The sequence below is a fragment of the Siniperca chuatsi genome, linkage group LG9 (assembly GCF_020085105.1).
Source record: "Siniperca chuatsi isolate FFG_IHB_CAS linkage group LG9, ASM2008510v1, whole genome shotgun sequence".
Lineage (NCBI taxonomy): Eukaryota > Metazoa > Chordata > Actinopteri > Centrarchiformes > Sinipercidae > Siniperca > Siniperca chuatsi.
Genome location: NC_058050.1, coordinates 8,823,245 through 8,840,637, shown reverse-complemented (window position 1 = coordinate 8,840,637; position 17,393 = coordinate 8,823,245). Strand labels below are relative to the sequence as shown.

The 17,393-nt window shown below is 41.9% G+C and overlaps 1 protein-coding gene and 1 long non-coding RNA gene across 2 annotated transcripts in view; one reads left to right on the top strand and one right to left on the bottom strand.

Moving 5' to 3' along the window:
• Positions 1 to 506: 506 nt before the first annotated feature.
• The window catches only part of pou3f1 (POU class 3 homeobox 1), a 220,246-nt gene continuing 203,359 nt past the window's right edge, over positions 507 to 17,393 (bottom strand). The window contains exons 3-4 of the mRNA XM_044208429.1: positions 16,548 to 16,786; positions 507 to 4,021 (exon numbers count right to left, since the gene is read on the bottom strand). Of these exons, the coding sequence (XP_044064364.1) occupies positions 2,751 to 4,021; positions 16,548 to 16,786 (1,510 nt within the window). The 3' untranslated portion in view covers positions 507 to 2,750. The remainder of the gene's footprint in view (positions 4,022 to 16,547; positions 16,787 to 17,393) is intronic.
• LOC122881811 lies at positions 4,703 to 14,856 on the top strand. The gene is made up of 2 exons (XR_006379238.1): positions 4,703 to 5,472; positions 9,402 to 14,856. It is a non-coding gene; the product is annotated as an uncharacterized LOC122881811 (long non-coding RNA).

The window sequence follows — 17,393 nt, the reverse complement described above, 5'->3', positions numbered from 1 at the left end:
TGTAGATGGACATGTAGAAACAATGCGCACTGCCGCTGTGGCCCGTGATTGTACGGAATGTAGGGCCTAACTTTAAGACTTAATACATGACTTAGAGAAACTGAATATTTATTTTGGTACTAAAATACATTAAAATATGTTGCCTGTGAATGTAGGCCTGTGTTTACTCTTATTAAACTTTAGGGCCTGCCGTTTTCGTTTATCCTATGTGTTTTTCCTCTCTCTATCTTTGGAAAAGAGGCTGATTTTTGCCTGCAGGCACTTCTGTCTCAGATCAAAGATTCGTCACAATTTGCCTTTTAAATGCTTAAAACATGACAAGTGATGGTCGATGGCTTATATAAAGCAAACAACTCAAATTTCAATATGATTTGAAGAAGGCCTATTTCCTCTAAATAAATAAGTCGCCTGGATAATTCTACTACTAATGATATTGATAATAAGTTATAACAACAACAACCATAATAATAATAATAACCACTCAATGAAAAGACAATAATTCCATGTTAATATTGCACAATTTAATACTGCGATTATTACACAAAGATGTGAACAACGTCAGAGACTGTGTGAACTTAGCAGGGGAATGCCTGAGGTAAAATACTGTTGTCTATTCCCTTTAACAGCATATGTACACAGCTTCTGATTTAAACGACCCCTGTTACATAACGAATCACTGCTATTTAAACTGAACACATGGTGTGATGACCACTTCCCGATGCTCAGCACACTGAACAGCAATAAACTTTATGATCATGTTTATCTTGTTTGCCTGGTGATGCTACAACAGACAGCAACAGAGGACGAGTGGTTTGGATCTTAATGAAGACAAAAGACCATTTCTTGTATATATGTTTTATGTAAGTAATAAAATATTACTATAACATAAATATAAATGTGACTTTGCAGTCTACATTTAGCAATCAACATACAACCAATGTAGTAAACAAACAAAAAGAAAAACATACTGAAATCCACTGCAACATAACCATTAACAGAGCTAAACAAAAAGCTCCAAACACGTTTAAGAAATAAATATATATATATATAAATGGTCAGATTCATAAATGAAATCATATTAAAATATCTTCTTGGAATTAGTAAGTGTACAAAACTGCCCGGAAAGAAACAAAAACAAAACAATATCTCAGAACAAATACAAGTTTACATATTGGACATATTTACATATCGGAAATAATCCTGGCAACATTTTCTCTAAAATCTTTTTTTTTCATTATTATTTTTTTCTTGAAAAAAAAATGTTTCCCTCATCTGTATTGAATAGCACTGCTGTAGGCTTTTGGACTGGTCCAGCATTGATAAATGACACACAACGCATGATATTTTCAGATTTCCTTTCAGGTCAGAAAAAAATAAATATATCTAAAGTTAAGTCCCTTCATCGCTTACCCTTAAGGAATAATTATTATTTTCTTTTCCCCTAATCCAGCGTTTTAATATAATACAATGGATATATGGGACAAAGGAAAACGGTGTGGTTGTAACCAGATTAAAACATCTAAAAACACAAAAAGGAAGGAACAAAAAATCATGTACAGGCGTGATATTCCGACATGGGGCACTGAAGTTACCTGAGTTACTTTTCGTTTCGTATTTGACCAATCTCTCTTGAAATGTTTGGGATACAACAGGATAACAGGCAGTAAGCAGTGTGAGCTGACAGCGCTCTGTGGTGATAACCAGGAACCTGTAAACATGGGATTTACTGTGTTTAAGCCTATGCAGATTAGCTCCACTCACAATTTTATTAACAAATATAAAATTGCAATAATAATAATAATACCAACGAAAGAATAAGTGCTCCATGCAAAGAAAACAATAATTTGAAAACAATTAACCCCCAAATAAAATGTTTTTTTTAGAATTGCCCTTTTAGCGTCTGGTGATGTTTGCAAATTTCGACTTGGTCAGCTGCAAAGCTTTAAATATCTTTTTTAAGGCATGCAAGCAAGACTTAGAAGTCCTGTTGCACTGGATATTTTTCTGAAATGTGTCTGACCTTAATTATGAGTGTTTTCGGCTGCCATAATTTCCATCACTTTTCCACCATCAACTCCCACTGAGCAAACAGAAAAATTAGAGGCTGCTCTGATGAGTTACAGTACCTATAGCAAATAATAAAAGAAATCAGACAGTCTGCAGAAAGAGACACTGAAGTTAAAGTATTTCCAAACCAAAACATCACACTTAATATAACAAAGAAAGTATACACTAATATTCAGAAATCTGGTTAATCAGTTTAAGCCTGAAAAAGCAAAATGTTCTTTCAGTGTAGGCTATTTATCTCCAGTGTTGATCATTTTCAGGCAACCACCTCGTTCTGGTGAGCGCCAACAGTTCATGGTACACCAGGAGGAGATGGCCTCAGTTGCCACATTTAATTACTCCCCATTTGAAACAGTCATGGGATATCAAATTTACTTATATGCATGTCTCCTCCATATAATTTTGGTAAATAAAGATCTTTGTTTCACTTTAAATGCGCACGGAGTCAGTAATAGCGAATTTTTTTCTTTTTTCTTGATTTTTTTTCTTAACATTTTCCGCTTTGCCATCTATTTGTTGGATATGACGATCTCCGAATACTAAGGGCAAAACTCATCTGTTCAACTTTTCCATGTCTCTTTTCTCTCAGGAAAACAAAAGCCAAACTTAAATAATGTAAACTCCATAGTCCCTTTCCCTTTTCTATCCCCCCGCGGAAATGCTCGGGTTGTTCATGAAAACAGTCACTGCACAGGACTCTGTAGTGTGCGGTGTAGAGGAGGGGTCTCTGCTTGGGAATATACGTCCTCCATATTCGGGTGAGGGACCCCCACTGGTGTCATTCTTTTCTCTTTTTGTCTTCTGTTGCAAAACCAAACACGAACAACCTCTTTTTCCAACTGCAGAGTGCCGGCTAAAGAGCTGATTTCATGAGCAGACGGCTTTGGGCATTTTAAGAAATGATTTTCCAGCGCCCCTTTCACCCCCACTTCAATGGAGGTCCTCTTCTTTCGTTTCCTGCCCTGCGCAGCAATCTTGTCCAAATTGGTGGGACTGCCCGTGTTTGAGTCTGTCTCCTCCAGCCACTTGTTTAGGAGCGGCTTAAGTTTGCACATGTTCTTGAAGCTGAGCTGCAGCGCCTCAAACCTGCAGATAGTGGTCTGAGAAAAGACGTTTCCATACAGGGTGCCCAAGGCCAAGCCCACGTCCGCCTGCGTAAAGCCCAGTTTGATCCGCCGCTGCTTGAACTGCTTGGCGAACTGCTCCAGGTCGTCGGAGCTGGGCGCGTCCTCGTCCGAATGGTCCTGGTGGTGGCTGAACGCCTGCTGGGGCGACTCCATCTGGTTGTCGTGGCTGCCCGAATCATCGTGGAGCGGGTCCCGCATGCCATGGTGCAGGGACCCGGGCTGGGGACTCAGCATTGCGTTTAGGTTTGTGTATCCAGGCTGGGAGTAGACCAGTGACTGGTGGCCGTTGGATGCTGGGGAAAGCGGGGATAAGTGGTGGGTCGTGGTAGGCGCCCACGAACCATGGTGGCCACTCTGCGTCTGCTGGTGCACCAGGTGAGATCTGTGGTGGAAGCCGCTGCTCAGGTCCTCCCGGGTCGCCTGCACGCTGGCTTTGTGCTCCTGCTGTCCGATGTGGGTGCCGCTGGACCAGTCGGTATTGGAGGTGGGCAGCCACTGGTGGTGCGTCAGGCTCATCGGGTGTCCCGTGTTGGTAGCCGCAAGCCCTTGCAAGTACTCGTGGTGCATCATTTTCTGCACCTCTCTGTAGGTCGTCCCCTGGTGCATCCTATCCGAATCCGGATGCATGAGCGGGTTAGACGGTAAGGAGTTATTCCTCGGAATATACTGAGCTGTTGTCGCCATGGCTCCTACTTCGAAAACTGACGAGCACTTCGGAGGTCTCCAGGCTTTAGAGCCAAAACGCAACAACCTGCTCTGGGAGGTCTTGGAAGAGCGAAGACACGCCTCCCTTCCGCTTGTATTGGCTCTTCTTAGATTCAAGCCCACTAGGGACATATTCAATAGGCGCAGGGTTTCAGAGCATGGTACAGCGCATTTTTCGCACAGGACGGAGAGAGCTCCGATCTTACATATGTTATAGAAAAAACATGTGTTCTATTTATTAAATGTCTCTTTGAGTTTTTAACAGTACTCTTGTCATTTCGTATACCTGCGCACAGACAGCCTCCCGTCTGTCTGTTAGATTTTTTTTCTCCAAATCTCTCCAAGTAAGGTGAACAGGGCTGCTGCAGCGGGGTTTGATTAGGCTTCCCTGGGATTAGATCGGTTATTTTGCAAATAACCACGTGGGGGAGTACGGAGATCTTTTTGAAGGGTCCCCCCCCCCAACACACACACATGAACTTACAAACACACACCCGTGCACCTTTTATAATAGGTCACTGATGATTATAGCGCTCCTCATTTTAAATAGATTATAAGGCGCGATGCTCCAGCTCTGCAGCCACCCACACAACGAGAGGCGTGTAAATAAGCGCTATGTGATGTGTCTGTGAATACTGCTGTACATGTGTGACAAATTTGAAAGCATTTGGTCTATTTCAAAGCCTCCGCGTATGTCATTTATTTGTATTGTCTCGGTAATTTTCAATGTTGTATGATCTCATCATCACCACCCACTTAGTTATGATAGGCCAACATACGCTCTCTCTCTACTACTACCCCGTTCCGGTGACATATATTATACACAATTTATTCACATCATCCCGAACGTTATCATATTGGCGTTATCAAGGTCTAATGCCATATCTGATAACAATCATTCATAATTTATCATAAAACAATCAGATTTAATTTTTATGTGACATTGTATCCTCACTGCCAAACTGATGCACTTGTTCTGGATTTTCCCAGTCCTGGAAATTTAGATTTAACCGATTCAAGAAAATAAAAGACTATATTTTTATATAATTTACCTCTCGAAGCATTTTACTAAGCAGCAACTTGGAGAAAGAAACCTTGTTTCTTCCTCCTGGCTCCTTCCTCACTACCTCTCCCGGTTGATCTGATTATTTTTCCCTTCACGTTTTGTCCCAATAGCAAATTACCAATTCTATGAATTGCAAAGCAGCCTCAGAGACGCTGAGGGGTAGAGAGAGGGGGGGGGGATGCGAAGATTGAAAGGGATCTTTGCAAACACAATCACGTTCTTAAATGGAAATGCGGGGCTTTAAACAAATCTTACATCTCTCCCGTTCCATTCGCCTAAAACTGTGCAATCAGGCACATGTTCCACTCCTTCTAAAACAGGAGCGTTTGGAAGGGTTTTCAGGCGCAACAGTCCCATTTTAATCATTTACCTGAAAGCAATGTTTTGCCTTTTTATCTCTGCCGCGTGTTTGTTTGTTGTCATCTTCCCAATGCGACTATTTTCTTTCTATTTACAGGACGACTCAACTCTAGTGTTCATTTTAATCCGGGACTACATGACTAAAAGGTAAGTTGTCTCCTTTCTGCTGTGACCGCGTCCTTGCTGTACTCTTGTCTCCAGCGTTAACAATGTAGCGAGTGTATGTGTGTGTGTGTGTGTGTGTGTGTGTGTGGAAAATGTTGTCGGGGTCACAGGTGCTCGTCATCATCTCTTGAAAGGCGTGGTTTTTGTCCACCCATCCTTTATATATTTATCTGGGATGAGTGGGAGATAATCCGCGCGAGTTACCTGCGTGTCATCTTAGGGAAATTCATTAGTAACAAATTCCGATTTTAAGATATATGATGATGATTTTAACGCAATGTACATTTTTACTGGCGAAATTCGTAATAAGTCTCATTTTAAGAAACACTTCTAATGATTAATATGTTGAATTGTGCAAACATTGTTTTCTTTAATTCTCGAGAAACAATACTTTGCATAATTAAAATGCCTAATTGTAACATGGAATAGACTGAACAATAACATTACCCACCTCCATGTATGTAGGCATATTTAACTAACCATTATTTTGTGTCATTAATAGTTGTTAGAATATGCCCCGGAAAATCGTATAAAATGTAAAAATAACACGTAAGACAATGATGGACAATGCTTCTCTAACGCGACTTGTTAATGGGAAATCTCAGCCAGGACATTTCTTATTGTCAGACTCTTTTCTCTGCGCCTTAAACTCCTGAGAGACCTCAGTGGCTATGTGTCACAGCTATACGGGACCGGAGCTCCATGCAGCTCTCAGTTAATGAAGATGCTTTAGCCATTCAGTCATTCTTGTCTCCCAGTCTATATAAAGCAGTGGTTTCTGCCACACAGACCCAGTCTTGTGCTTTGCCATGCCAGCGAGGAACTGCTGGAAAAGAAGGATCCAGATGCTTTGGCCCTTTTTGTAAAGACTATGGCCTTGTGTGCGCTGAGGTGCATTTTTGCCAGGACGCACTAGGTTTCCATGGTGCGCTCGATGAAAGGGATCACACAGAACTTAGTGGTAAATGACAGGCCGTACAGGAAAAGCGGCTGGAAACGAGCACGATATGACGGATTTAAAAAATAGAATGAAAAAAAAAAACTAATTTACGAGGCGAACAGATTATGAACCGCAGATATGAGTGTCGAGGAAGTTGGGTGAGCCTTTTACCAGAAATAAGTATTTTCTTTGTATCACCCTGAAAACACAATTCTCTGATGTATCCTTCACTTTCTCGCGAGTTTCTTTCCTGTGATGTCTTGACATAATGTGAACATGCAGGACCTGGAGAGACATCAAAACTTGCACTCTAAAAACACATTTAACATGGACAGGACATTAAACATGATGCTTTTTCACAAGACCTAATTTCCGTACTTTATTTTTTGGAAATGATGTTTAACTAAATGCAGTGAATGTTCCTGTGCTACTGTAATTTATGGGTTTATTTATTAGAATAAAGGGCCTTTTCTTTTTTCAGTCAGTCACATGTTAATCTTTCCCCCAACCTACTTAATATGCAACAGTTATTGTTAGTACGCACCTCAACCAATAGGACCCCATAGAACCTTCAATTAATCAAGTTTCTCTCTGTCTCTCTCTCTGACTGGGTATCAGTAAAGTCATGATACTGTGGAAAGAAAATAAAAAATAATGTATAAAAATGACCTATGACAAATAGTTAAGAGAATGGTGAAATTGTGTCCCAGCACTTTCTGTACTTTTCAATAAAATGAGAGAAATAATGCAGAAAAAAAGAAATTGTGTTATTAATCAGAAAACAATTTAAAAGAATCTAATCTCTGTTTTAAAACATGAGTTTGAGGTTTTTAAAGTGAAAAGTGAGACTTTAGAGCAGCTTATTTTAGTCCTCATTCTAAGGCTATAAATATGCAAACATTTTAATTTGAAATAAAGTTCAACCCAATCATCAGGTTTTATTATATACCTGAAATAACACACTCGCACTCTTAAAATGGCCTCGGCCTCATATTAGATGTTAAATACAAGTCTTCCTCAATTCCAGGGGGAACATTTCAGCCTGCCACAAGCTATGTTTAGATTTTAAAATTCATGTGATGTACGCCCCAACTACAGCAAGTAGAATAATATCCACCAACTCACTCAATCAGATAATTGTATTTCGTTTCCACTTTTTTTTTTGATAGACATGCGTAATAGGCACTAAATATGCAACAGAAAAAAAACCCTGTTTGCCCATCCATTTTGAAAACCAAATCGTCCCGTGCTTTTCAGGTAACTTTTTTCCCTTTCTTTTTTGGCTAATGAACTTGGGCTATTCTGCCAGCATCCCCATGAGAATGCAAAGGGGGGAAACGCTTCTCTTGTGGTAAAAGGTGCGAGTTTCTTCCTCTATCTCTCGGCTAATTAGGCGGGGTCTGAACACGCCAGAATGAATATTCATGAAAGGCACCAGTGCGCAATTAGTAGTGGAGAGAGTTCCCAACTTCAATCCCCAAACAACGCAGCATGCAGAGGAACAGGGTACCGGTCCCCCCTACTCCATGTGTCTCTGCTTCTGCTCAAGCACTCTTTGAGCCCTCACTTATACTTTCAATTCTTATCAGCCAGTCTCCTGCTCCCATTTTCAAAGCAGCCACCAACTTAAGTGATTTGTCCACTTCATGTAAATCTCCATGTTGGGAATAACAGCTAATCCAATTAGATTTCTCAATCACTTCTGAAGTGGCCGAAAGAGAGAGATTTCTTGTGTCAGTTGAGGTTTTGGAGTTCTTTGGAGTCACTTTATGACAAATGCACAAAATCTCATTCAAAATTACAATATCTGTAAGTCGGAATTTCAAAAGACTTCACTGATATGTGACATGTCTAACATTCACTCCATGAGGTTGAAGATGTACATTTGGAGCAGAAACTGACATACAAACGTTACGCGTGCAGAAACACAACCTGGAAATGCACCTACCACCTAATGACACATATCCTCTAACAACACACAATTTGATAAGCATCACACCTCACTATTCCAAATCCCCTGAATTGTCAATGGCCCCTGGTGCACACATGTGCTCCCATCCCCTAAAGCCTCTCTCTACCTGTCTCGTGGTTTGTGTGTCATGCTCTAGCCTGTGTGGCTGGCTGCCTGTCTGTCTGCCCGCCGTGGACCCACAATCCTCTGCTTTGAATTCAAGGTGATTCTTATCCCCGGCACCCCCTCCCCTGGCCCAGTGCGTTTGCCTCTTGCCTCCATAAAGACGTGTTTATGTATGTATGTATGTATGCGCAGAGGGGAACACGGGGAGGTTTTTCAAGGGTTGGGGGAAGATAAGCAGAGGAATTTGAGGCCGGTGAATATGGATGGGGTCCCAGCTTTTAGAGAGCACCGCTGATAGAGAGGTAAACAGCTCCTGGCCAGGAGAAGGAAGAAGGGGGAGAGGTGGAGGGGGGTGGTTGATGCATGCACTGGCATACATTCGGGGCCTAACCCCATATTCCTCTCTCTCTGTTCACTCACCATCTCTGAGGACTATCTATCATTATTCCTTCACCTTATTTTGTTGTTATATTGTTGAGTTTTTACTTTTGGGCAGTCTTGTGGATTTCGACAATGAGGTTCCATTATCAATACACAGAAAGTGAGGGTGTTTGCAAACCTGATTTCAGGCTTAGAAGTTTTTAGTTTCTCAGTGCTGACGCAGCAATATTAAGAATGGTAAAATCAGTGCAGGTTTTAGGTTACAGGTGGCATTGTTTTTGTGCATATGGACTGTCAGTTATTACTGCCAATCATGGTAACAGTCATCGATTATCGCCATCCTCATTCAGCATCAACCATATTTCCAGCAATCCGGTCTACAATTCCACACTCTTATCTTCTCCAATGTCCTCTTGTTAAGATGATGACAACATCAGTAACACAATGATCTTAAGACTTCTGACCCTCTCTCGTTTTCTTTCTCTCTGTTCCTGTCTTCTCTTCTCTTGACAGATTCTGCAAGGCTGAACAATGAAGGCCACGACCCAAACAGGACACAGCAGGAGTGAGTCGACGTGTCTCACGTGTGTGTGTGTGTGCAAACATGTTGCTTAGTATGGAAAGTCTGTTGTTCATGACTCTCTTTATTTTAGAGATGAGTATGAACAAGCATGACTTTGTGTGTGTGTGTGTGTGTGAGTGACTGAAACACTTACTCACTTACAGTATGTAGACAATATGTTGTCATTGTTGCAACTCCATTTTTGGTGAAATCCCACTTTCGTGGTTGTCAGATTTTATATGAGAGATTACATGGCCCAAAAATGCATGTTCATTTAGCAAATAAGTCCTGTTTTATTGATATGTTGACAATCTGAAGTTTTCACCTGACAAAGCCACACTGTGCTACGCGGTTTTTAAGACTTTTTAAAATTTGAGCCATTTTCATCAATCTAAATAGATATCTGCTTCAGTTTTTTAAAGTATCATTTTGAGCATTTTCATGCCTTTTATTAAAGAATTGATGGTAGCGAGATGTCAGGAAACAAGGGGAAAGAGATGGGAGATGATATGCAACAAAAGGCCCCAATCATTGCAGTTCGTGGTTGGCACCTTAAACTCTTAAGTCACAGGGGTGTTGAGTTCTGTTTTGTTTTAATACAGTTTTTGTTGTTGCAGAATTAAACTGTGAATAAAGTTAACTTTATTTGGTGAAGAACATCTTCTTTGCACTTGGCTAATTCAGGGTAGTTGTTTTGTTCCACAGGTAAGCCCTCTCAGGCCCTGACTTTCCTTTGGGGCAGCTGCTTAGTTTTATCCCACTTAATCGCTCTCTTGGCCATGACACAACACAGCTACTCTCTCTCATACACGCACACTTCAGACACACACACTCCAGAGAACTTCCACACTAAGGCCCCACCGCAAAGTTATTAATGAGCTGTTTAATTTTAATTAGATAGTAATTCATGTTAATGCCTGCTTAATGGAGCCAAATAATTCCCCTCGGTCACTCTGGGTCTTTATGCTTCGTTTACCAGCCCCTGCAGTTATTCTCTGGCTTTTGTTTTTATATTACATTTATAAGTCATTTTTTTCAAGCAGTGAGTGAATGATGAAACAGTAAAACAGGAAACATATGGGGTGAGTGAAGTGTGCAAGTGTGTGTGTGTGTGTGTGTGTGTGTGTTAGTAAAAGAGTGTCTGTGTATCTGTGAGAGTGAAAGCTAGTATTCACGTTTGTATCCGTGTTCTTATTATTTAAATTTCATTTCTATTTAAGTGCTTGTTTAATCAACTGTGTTTTTGTCCATGAATGAATGAAAATTTAAATACTAGGCCACACACACACACTGACTCTCTTAATGCACAGGCCACTACAGTAAATGCATTTAGTCAGACCAAAGAAAAGGTCAAACTCCGTATTGAACGCTAAGCAGGGTTAAACCCTCAGGTTGAAGTGCAGGTACTAAGACATTTGCAGGAGAGAGGTTGTGACCTTTTTGGCCAGGCCTCAAGGTAAATTGCTGCTGCCTCGTGTCACGTGTGCATCCACTGCTCTGCTGCTTACCTAGGGGAGGATTTGTTCGAGACACCCCCCTTGAGGTTCAAACATCGGTAAGGCTGTGTAGGAGTGACCACACCATCTCGGACCACAGTGTGTGTGTATGTAAGGAGGAGCGGAGGGGTCAATGCTGTTGAGTCTGTCTCGGTTCTGTCTGGGTGCCTCTGCTCTAACGGAGCACTAAGCTGAGTGGCTGAATTGAGTTAGTGGCTACAGACAGGCTTTTAATTGTTGATTGACCAGTCTGAGTGCTTCCTGGGCTGGGGTCATTGCAGAGAGCTGGCTGGGAGGTCCCCAGGCCCCAGCGGCAATTTCAGCCACACACACCTAAGCTCCGCGGAGGGGCGGAAAGAAATGGAGAGGAGGATGGTGCAAAGGTACTTAGGACATGGCGAGGGGGATGGATAAGAGCTGAGAGACTTCACAAAGTTAGAAAATTTGTTGTGCTTTATTCTTTTTTTCTACATGAAGTTTGATCTCAGGATTTACAGGGGCCGTGCGATTCAAGCAAACAAACACATATTGGCGACAGCGTTACAGACGCTGTGAGCAGAGGGGCTTTGAGGTCCACAGATTAGCAAGTTCAATGTTTACTCCTCCACAGAATCTCAGGTCCTTCATCTGACAATTACAAATTTACTTTGTACCCGTTCCATTCACTTCTTTGCCCCTGCACTCCCTCCCTATTTATCCTCTCTTTTCTCTTCCCCTCTCAGCCCTCTTTCCTCTAATTCTGCACGGGGCCACAAAAGCCCATTCTGCTGTTTTAGCGGGTTAGCTCTTCTCTCCTCCCCTCTTCTCCTCCTCCTCCTCTCGGCTCACAGCAGGTGCCCGTCCTCGGCTAACATTTGTTATCTCTAATCCTGCAGGTTCGGCGCACAAAAAGAGCGTAGTAAACTCTCTCTCAGACCTAATCCCGCCACTCTTTTTTTGATGGCGCTCCCCTCGCCCTCCTCTCCTCATTCTCCCTTCACTATCTCTCTTTTAGGCTGCTGGGGGGGGGAGACACTCTACTTCTCTGATTGCCACATAGCTTTTTATCACCATGGCCTTCAATTTGGGGGCAGCTGTTGGAGGTGGGGGTATCCCCCCCTCCGTTCTTTATACCTTCAATTCCAACTCTCTTTTTCCTTTCTCTCTCCCTCTGTCTCCTTTTTTTGCCCCCTTCTCCCTCTCTCTCTGTATCATTTACAGTCATTTTCTGGCAATTAAAATGGAGCGCTGCTGCAGGATTTTCGCCTGCAGTGCAACACTACAGTGCTGATGAATAATTCTTCACCCTGCAAACTGGAAAGCTAGCCTTTCTTTCATGTCGGCCCTTTGTTGATTTACCATTAAAACTTACTGCACCGTGCTATGAGTGGAGGGCCCAGCTCTGCGGGAACTAACAAAAAGCAAAAATGAGGATGAAGCAGATATGTGTACATATGCTTTAGGGTCATTTTTTTCAGCCTAGGATGAGGAAGTCTCTGAGTTACGCACGTGAGTCATATATATTTGTGTTTATGGTTTAGATTTATGGTGCAAGAGCCTTTTTATTTATGTCCACTGTCTCGTTCTGTACTACTTAGGTTTTATGTTAATTTTTCTTATCAACAGTTTTCATTATGGGGCTTAGCTGTATTGTGTGAGTTATTAGACCGTCATTCATCTCTGTTTCTCTTTCTCACACACAATGACACAGTCACACACAGCGAGCAGTGACTGATGTGTGGATGGAGTGTGTGGGGTGCTCAGGCTGCAGAGGTGGGGTGGTGTTGGCAGTATGTTAAATGATGTGGGTCTCCAGGCCAGCCCAGCTCTGCACTGTTTTCTGTTAGCAACATCCTGGAGCAGACTATTTTCTGCTTTGAGATTAAGTGTATTGTCCCAGTAGCGGAAAATAAAACCTTACATTTGCCATATGTGCCAAGTGTCACAATAATAAATAAAAAGAAAATTGGTTGACAAATTGGTCACAGTATTGTAGTATTAGTATCAGTATGTTACTTGGAGTACTACTGTTCTAAGTAGTACTCACATTTTCTTTGGAGACTCTTCTCACTGGAAAACCAGCATCATTGGTTATTTGTTTAAACGGTTTAAGATGTTTGGGGGGGGGGGTCCCTATTTTGTAATTTTTGCAGACAGGACAGTTGACATTTACGAAATTGCAAGTGGTCACTTGTCAGGAAAATGTAAAATTGGGTCGTTTAAGCCAAACTGTATTTGAGTTCTTAAATAGCTGTGGGAAGTCTGTAAGAGGAAATTAGGGTTTGACACCAGGGTTTATGTCCCATCCTTTACCAATAGTCAATGTTTCTTTTAACAAAGCATTAGCATGATCTGTCACTAACCTTAACCAAGTCATTTTATTTGTCTAAACTTGCTGCTGCAGTGTCTTCATCTTACCACTGGGGGTGCCAGATCAGTAAAATACTCATATTAGTCTGTGTTTTTTTTTCTTGTTTGTTACTACTTGGGGCAGGCAATATCACTAAATTTGATTCTGATCCAATACTGAGTAATACCAAGCCCAGAATCACCAATATTGACACCAATACTGATTATAAGCGGCTAATGTGCTATAATATAGGGGAGAACCATGTGTCATGATTTATGAAGTGAAAGCATCATTAATGGGCTACTTATAAATACATTTCACATTCACATTTACTACTGAGTGATCTGCCAATTAGGCATTTCTTCTTACTATTCTCTATTAATTACTTAATCCCATGCATGCTAAAACAAATGCAGTTTTAATAGTAATCAATATGGTAATTTATTGTGTGAATTCTCTGAACTAACAAGGTGATTGCTGTGTGCATGCACACAACAGGCAGAGAAGCATAGCGTGCAGCACTAACTGAAAAACATGATCTAACCTGAGACAGATCAACTTTTTTTGGTAACGATCCTATGAACGCTAGTCTTGAAACTAGTAACAAGACTTAGTAGTGTTATCGATACATTTTAGGTATCGATCCGCCTGCCTCTACTTACTATCTGCAACCTGCAGTGTGCTGTTTTTAGCTGGTTAGCTCTTCTCTCCTCCCATAGCAGCAGGTTAAATTAATTTTACAAGAGACGAGTGTAGCCGGAGAGAAGTTTGTCCACTTTAATAATTATAATGAATGAACCAGTCGTCCAAGAGAGAAACAGGGAGAAGTTTAAGGAGCTTTAACCCTGGCTGGAGGGGTTGAATTAGGGCCTGAGAAAAAGCATCTTCCCGCCATGTCATCTGGCTCAGTAGTTATCTCCCAGTCAGTTATATGGGCTTCAGCATATTGAACAGCAAATATGAACACACGCTCACTTGGATCCACTGACAGGCACACACATGAGCAAGCAAACACTCACATACACAAACATGCACACACGTACACACAGTAAGTAAACAAACAAACACTATTTTTCACACTGTCACACTCGCATGGACACAGTCATGCGCTGAAGAGATAATGGTGGCCAGAGGCAGTCTTGGTGCTCCCTCTCTCTCTCTCTCTCTCTCTCTCTCTCTCTCTCTCTCTCTCCCTCAATGTCTCTGAGGCAGAAAGTGTGCTCCGGTCCTCACTGTCTGTTAGATTTGATCACCATCACCCAGCTGCAACGGACAGCGCACAGCTCAGCTGATGGCTCATTGGCACACACATGCACACACACACACACAGCTGCTGTGCCAGAGGATATTACATGCAGTGTCTGACACCTCTAAATAACTGTTTACTGTGTGTGTGTGTGTGTGTGTGTGTGTGCTTGCCTTTGCATCTTATTTGTCTGTATGGTTGCCTCTCCATCCATAACCGTGTGTGTATAACTGCTCTGCATTTGAATTGTGCTCATCATATGTATAAGCACGTGAAGTATAATTTTAGTGTGTAATGATTAAGCAAAATAATGTAAATAAAAAATGTGAATGAAAGTCTGTCTGGTGTGGAGTTTATTTTAGAGGTCTGGCATTACATTTCTTTAAAGATGATGTATTGGTGTGAACGGAAACTAATTAATTTATCATTCGTCTGCATATTTTTCTGTTTGTTGGTCTCTTTTTCTCCCCACGCATGCACATACACACATAAGCTCAGACAGGGTCTTATAAAGCTGTGACAGACAAGAAGCAGCAAACTGTATATGTATGTGTGTGTTTGTGGGTGTGTGTGCCTGCATGCACACACGTGCATACATGTATCTCTGTCTGTCTGCAAAGAGGTTTTAATAAGACACAAAAGAGGGGGTACAGTAAATCCTAAATCTGAGCACGCCCATCTCAGAGACCCGAGGGTGCCATACAATGATTGACAGGCCTCCTTTCACTGGCGCTGTCGGACGGGGGGACGGATTAGGGCCGTCTCGCCCTAAAGGGCCATTGTGGCTCCACGTCTCCCAGCTGCTTCACCATGCACCCTTTTCCATAACCAAGGAGGGGCCCTTGTGAGTGTGTATGTGTGTCTGTGTATTAGGGTGATGTGGTGTGCATGGCATGGGTGCGCTTGACCTTCTGTCTTAATTCTATGATCAGTTAAAATAGCAGGATGTTACTGTTTTGACAAAAGTTTTGTTTTGTTTTATTGCTAAATAAAATATAACTTTTTAATGTTATGAAAGAAATGTACTACACAACTTTCTAATTCTGGCAGACCAAATAACTTTTCAGTTTAACTTCATTGAAGGAATCCTATATAAAATCAGTTTCACCCTTAAACATTTAAAACTCATGTTTAATATGCTGTTCCATAATGTCAGTCCTCGTTTTGAGGAGAAAAAAACCCTCTAGATTTCAGACTTATTTTAAAGAAGTGGTAATCTGTTGAAACAAATAAGACTTTCAAATTTATTGAGTTACTACTTTTCCATAGCTTTGCGAACTGGAGAAAAAAGTATTCATTCAAAAAATGTTACTAAACATGCTGGCACACTGTCACTCTAGAATCAAATGAATGGATGGTTACACTTCAATTCATTGCATTTCTAACCAACTTGCATAGATTTGAGACACATCTCTGGGTTTTCACACTTGGCTTGAAAATGTTTTGACTCATCTACTTTGCATCCCTTTCAACAACTCTGTGTTTTATAGAACAGGTCCCCGTGCTGTGACATGAGCCACTGAGGTAATGCATGTGGGGACAGGTGACGCTCACATGGCTTTAAAACCCGTGTGTGTTGCTATAGTCGCCTGCAGCTCTGTCTCCAATCTGGTGTGGATCGGAAGGCCTTTACATCCAGACTTGTAAAGTACAACAGCCTTAAGTCTTATGCTTTTAACCTCACCATCACTGTAATTGATGGTACCAGTTAAACTGGTTTTGTTCCCTCTTTAAAAGAAGAAAAGAGTTTCTAAATGGTGTACTGACCCTGTTCTACCCTCTTTGTTCTTGCTTTTAACTCAGTGATTGCCTTGATTTTTATATTGGCATCTTATTTTTTTGTATCATATTTGAGATAGTATCAGGGATGAATATACTGAAAGGTAGTTATTTTAAGTTTTTGTATCGACCATATAAAGTCCTGAAAAAAATTATGATTGCTATATGATGGTATGTGTGTGTCAGAGAGAGAAAATGAGAGTGTGCACTACATTCGAATACATGCCAGCAATATGACCTTTCCAACCTTTCTGTGGCTTCCCTGGGGTTTCCCATCCGTTTCCAAAGAGGCCTTGGGGAGTGCCCATCATGGGGGATGCTTCTGGGTTATGAGACCCCTGGCGTGGGTGCAGGGCAGGGCGGGCCGGCACTGCGGCAGTACTGGCACAGAGCTTTGCCAGGAATGGGAATGCCAGAGGCCTGCCACACTCCTGCTGAGAACCTCCCAGGCAATTAGACTGCTGCGGTAGTGAGCTGCCGTCTGAACTGTAAAGCAGAGGAAGAGTGAACAGGACCAGCGATTAGCAACATATAACAGTTTGTGTTGACACTGTGTTGACATTAGCTAATCGACTGAGTGTAAACAGACATATTGTTTCAGGTTTAACTGAGCATAATATTAACATGCACCCCCAGCTATACTTGTAAGCATTTTGCTCTCAAAGTGTGTGCAACATGATAAGTCCTTGGAAGAAGAGCCTTGATTTGATATGTGCAAAGGGTGAAAAAAGTTGCCCTCCTTCTATCCATGTCCCTGTCACCCCAGCGGAAAAAGGAGTGGATTGCTCTCACTGTCTCTCTTCCTTTCTCTCCTCTCCATTTCTCTGTCTGATGAAAGAGGAGCTATGATCGCTTCGACAACAAAGGACCCAGCCGCCTGTGTTTGGATGAGGCTCTCCTTTCTTCTCTCCTTCCTCCTCCTCTATCTATCTCTTCTAACCCCTTCTGATCTCACTTACTCTCTCTTTCCTCTATGCCCCCCCACCCCTCTTTTCCCCTCACTCTCTCCCTCCCTTCCTGCTCTATCTCTCGCTGCCTGATGCCACTCACTGGCGTCGCTCCTCCGTTCTTCGTTAGGGCCTCGGCGATACAA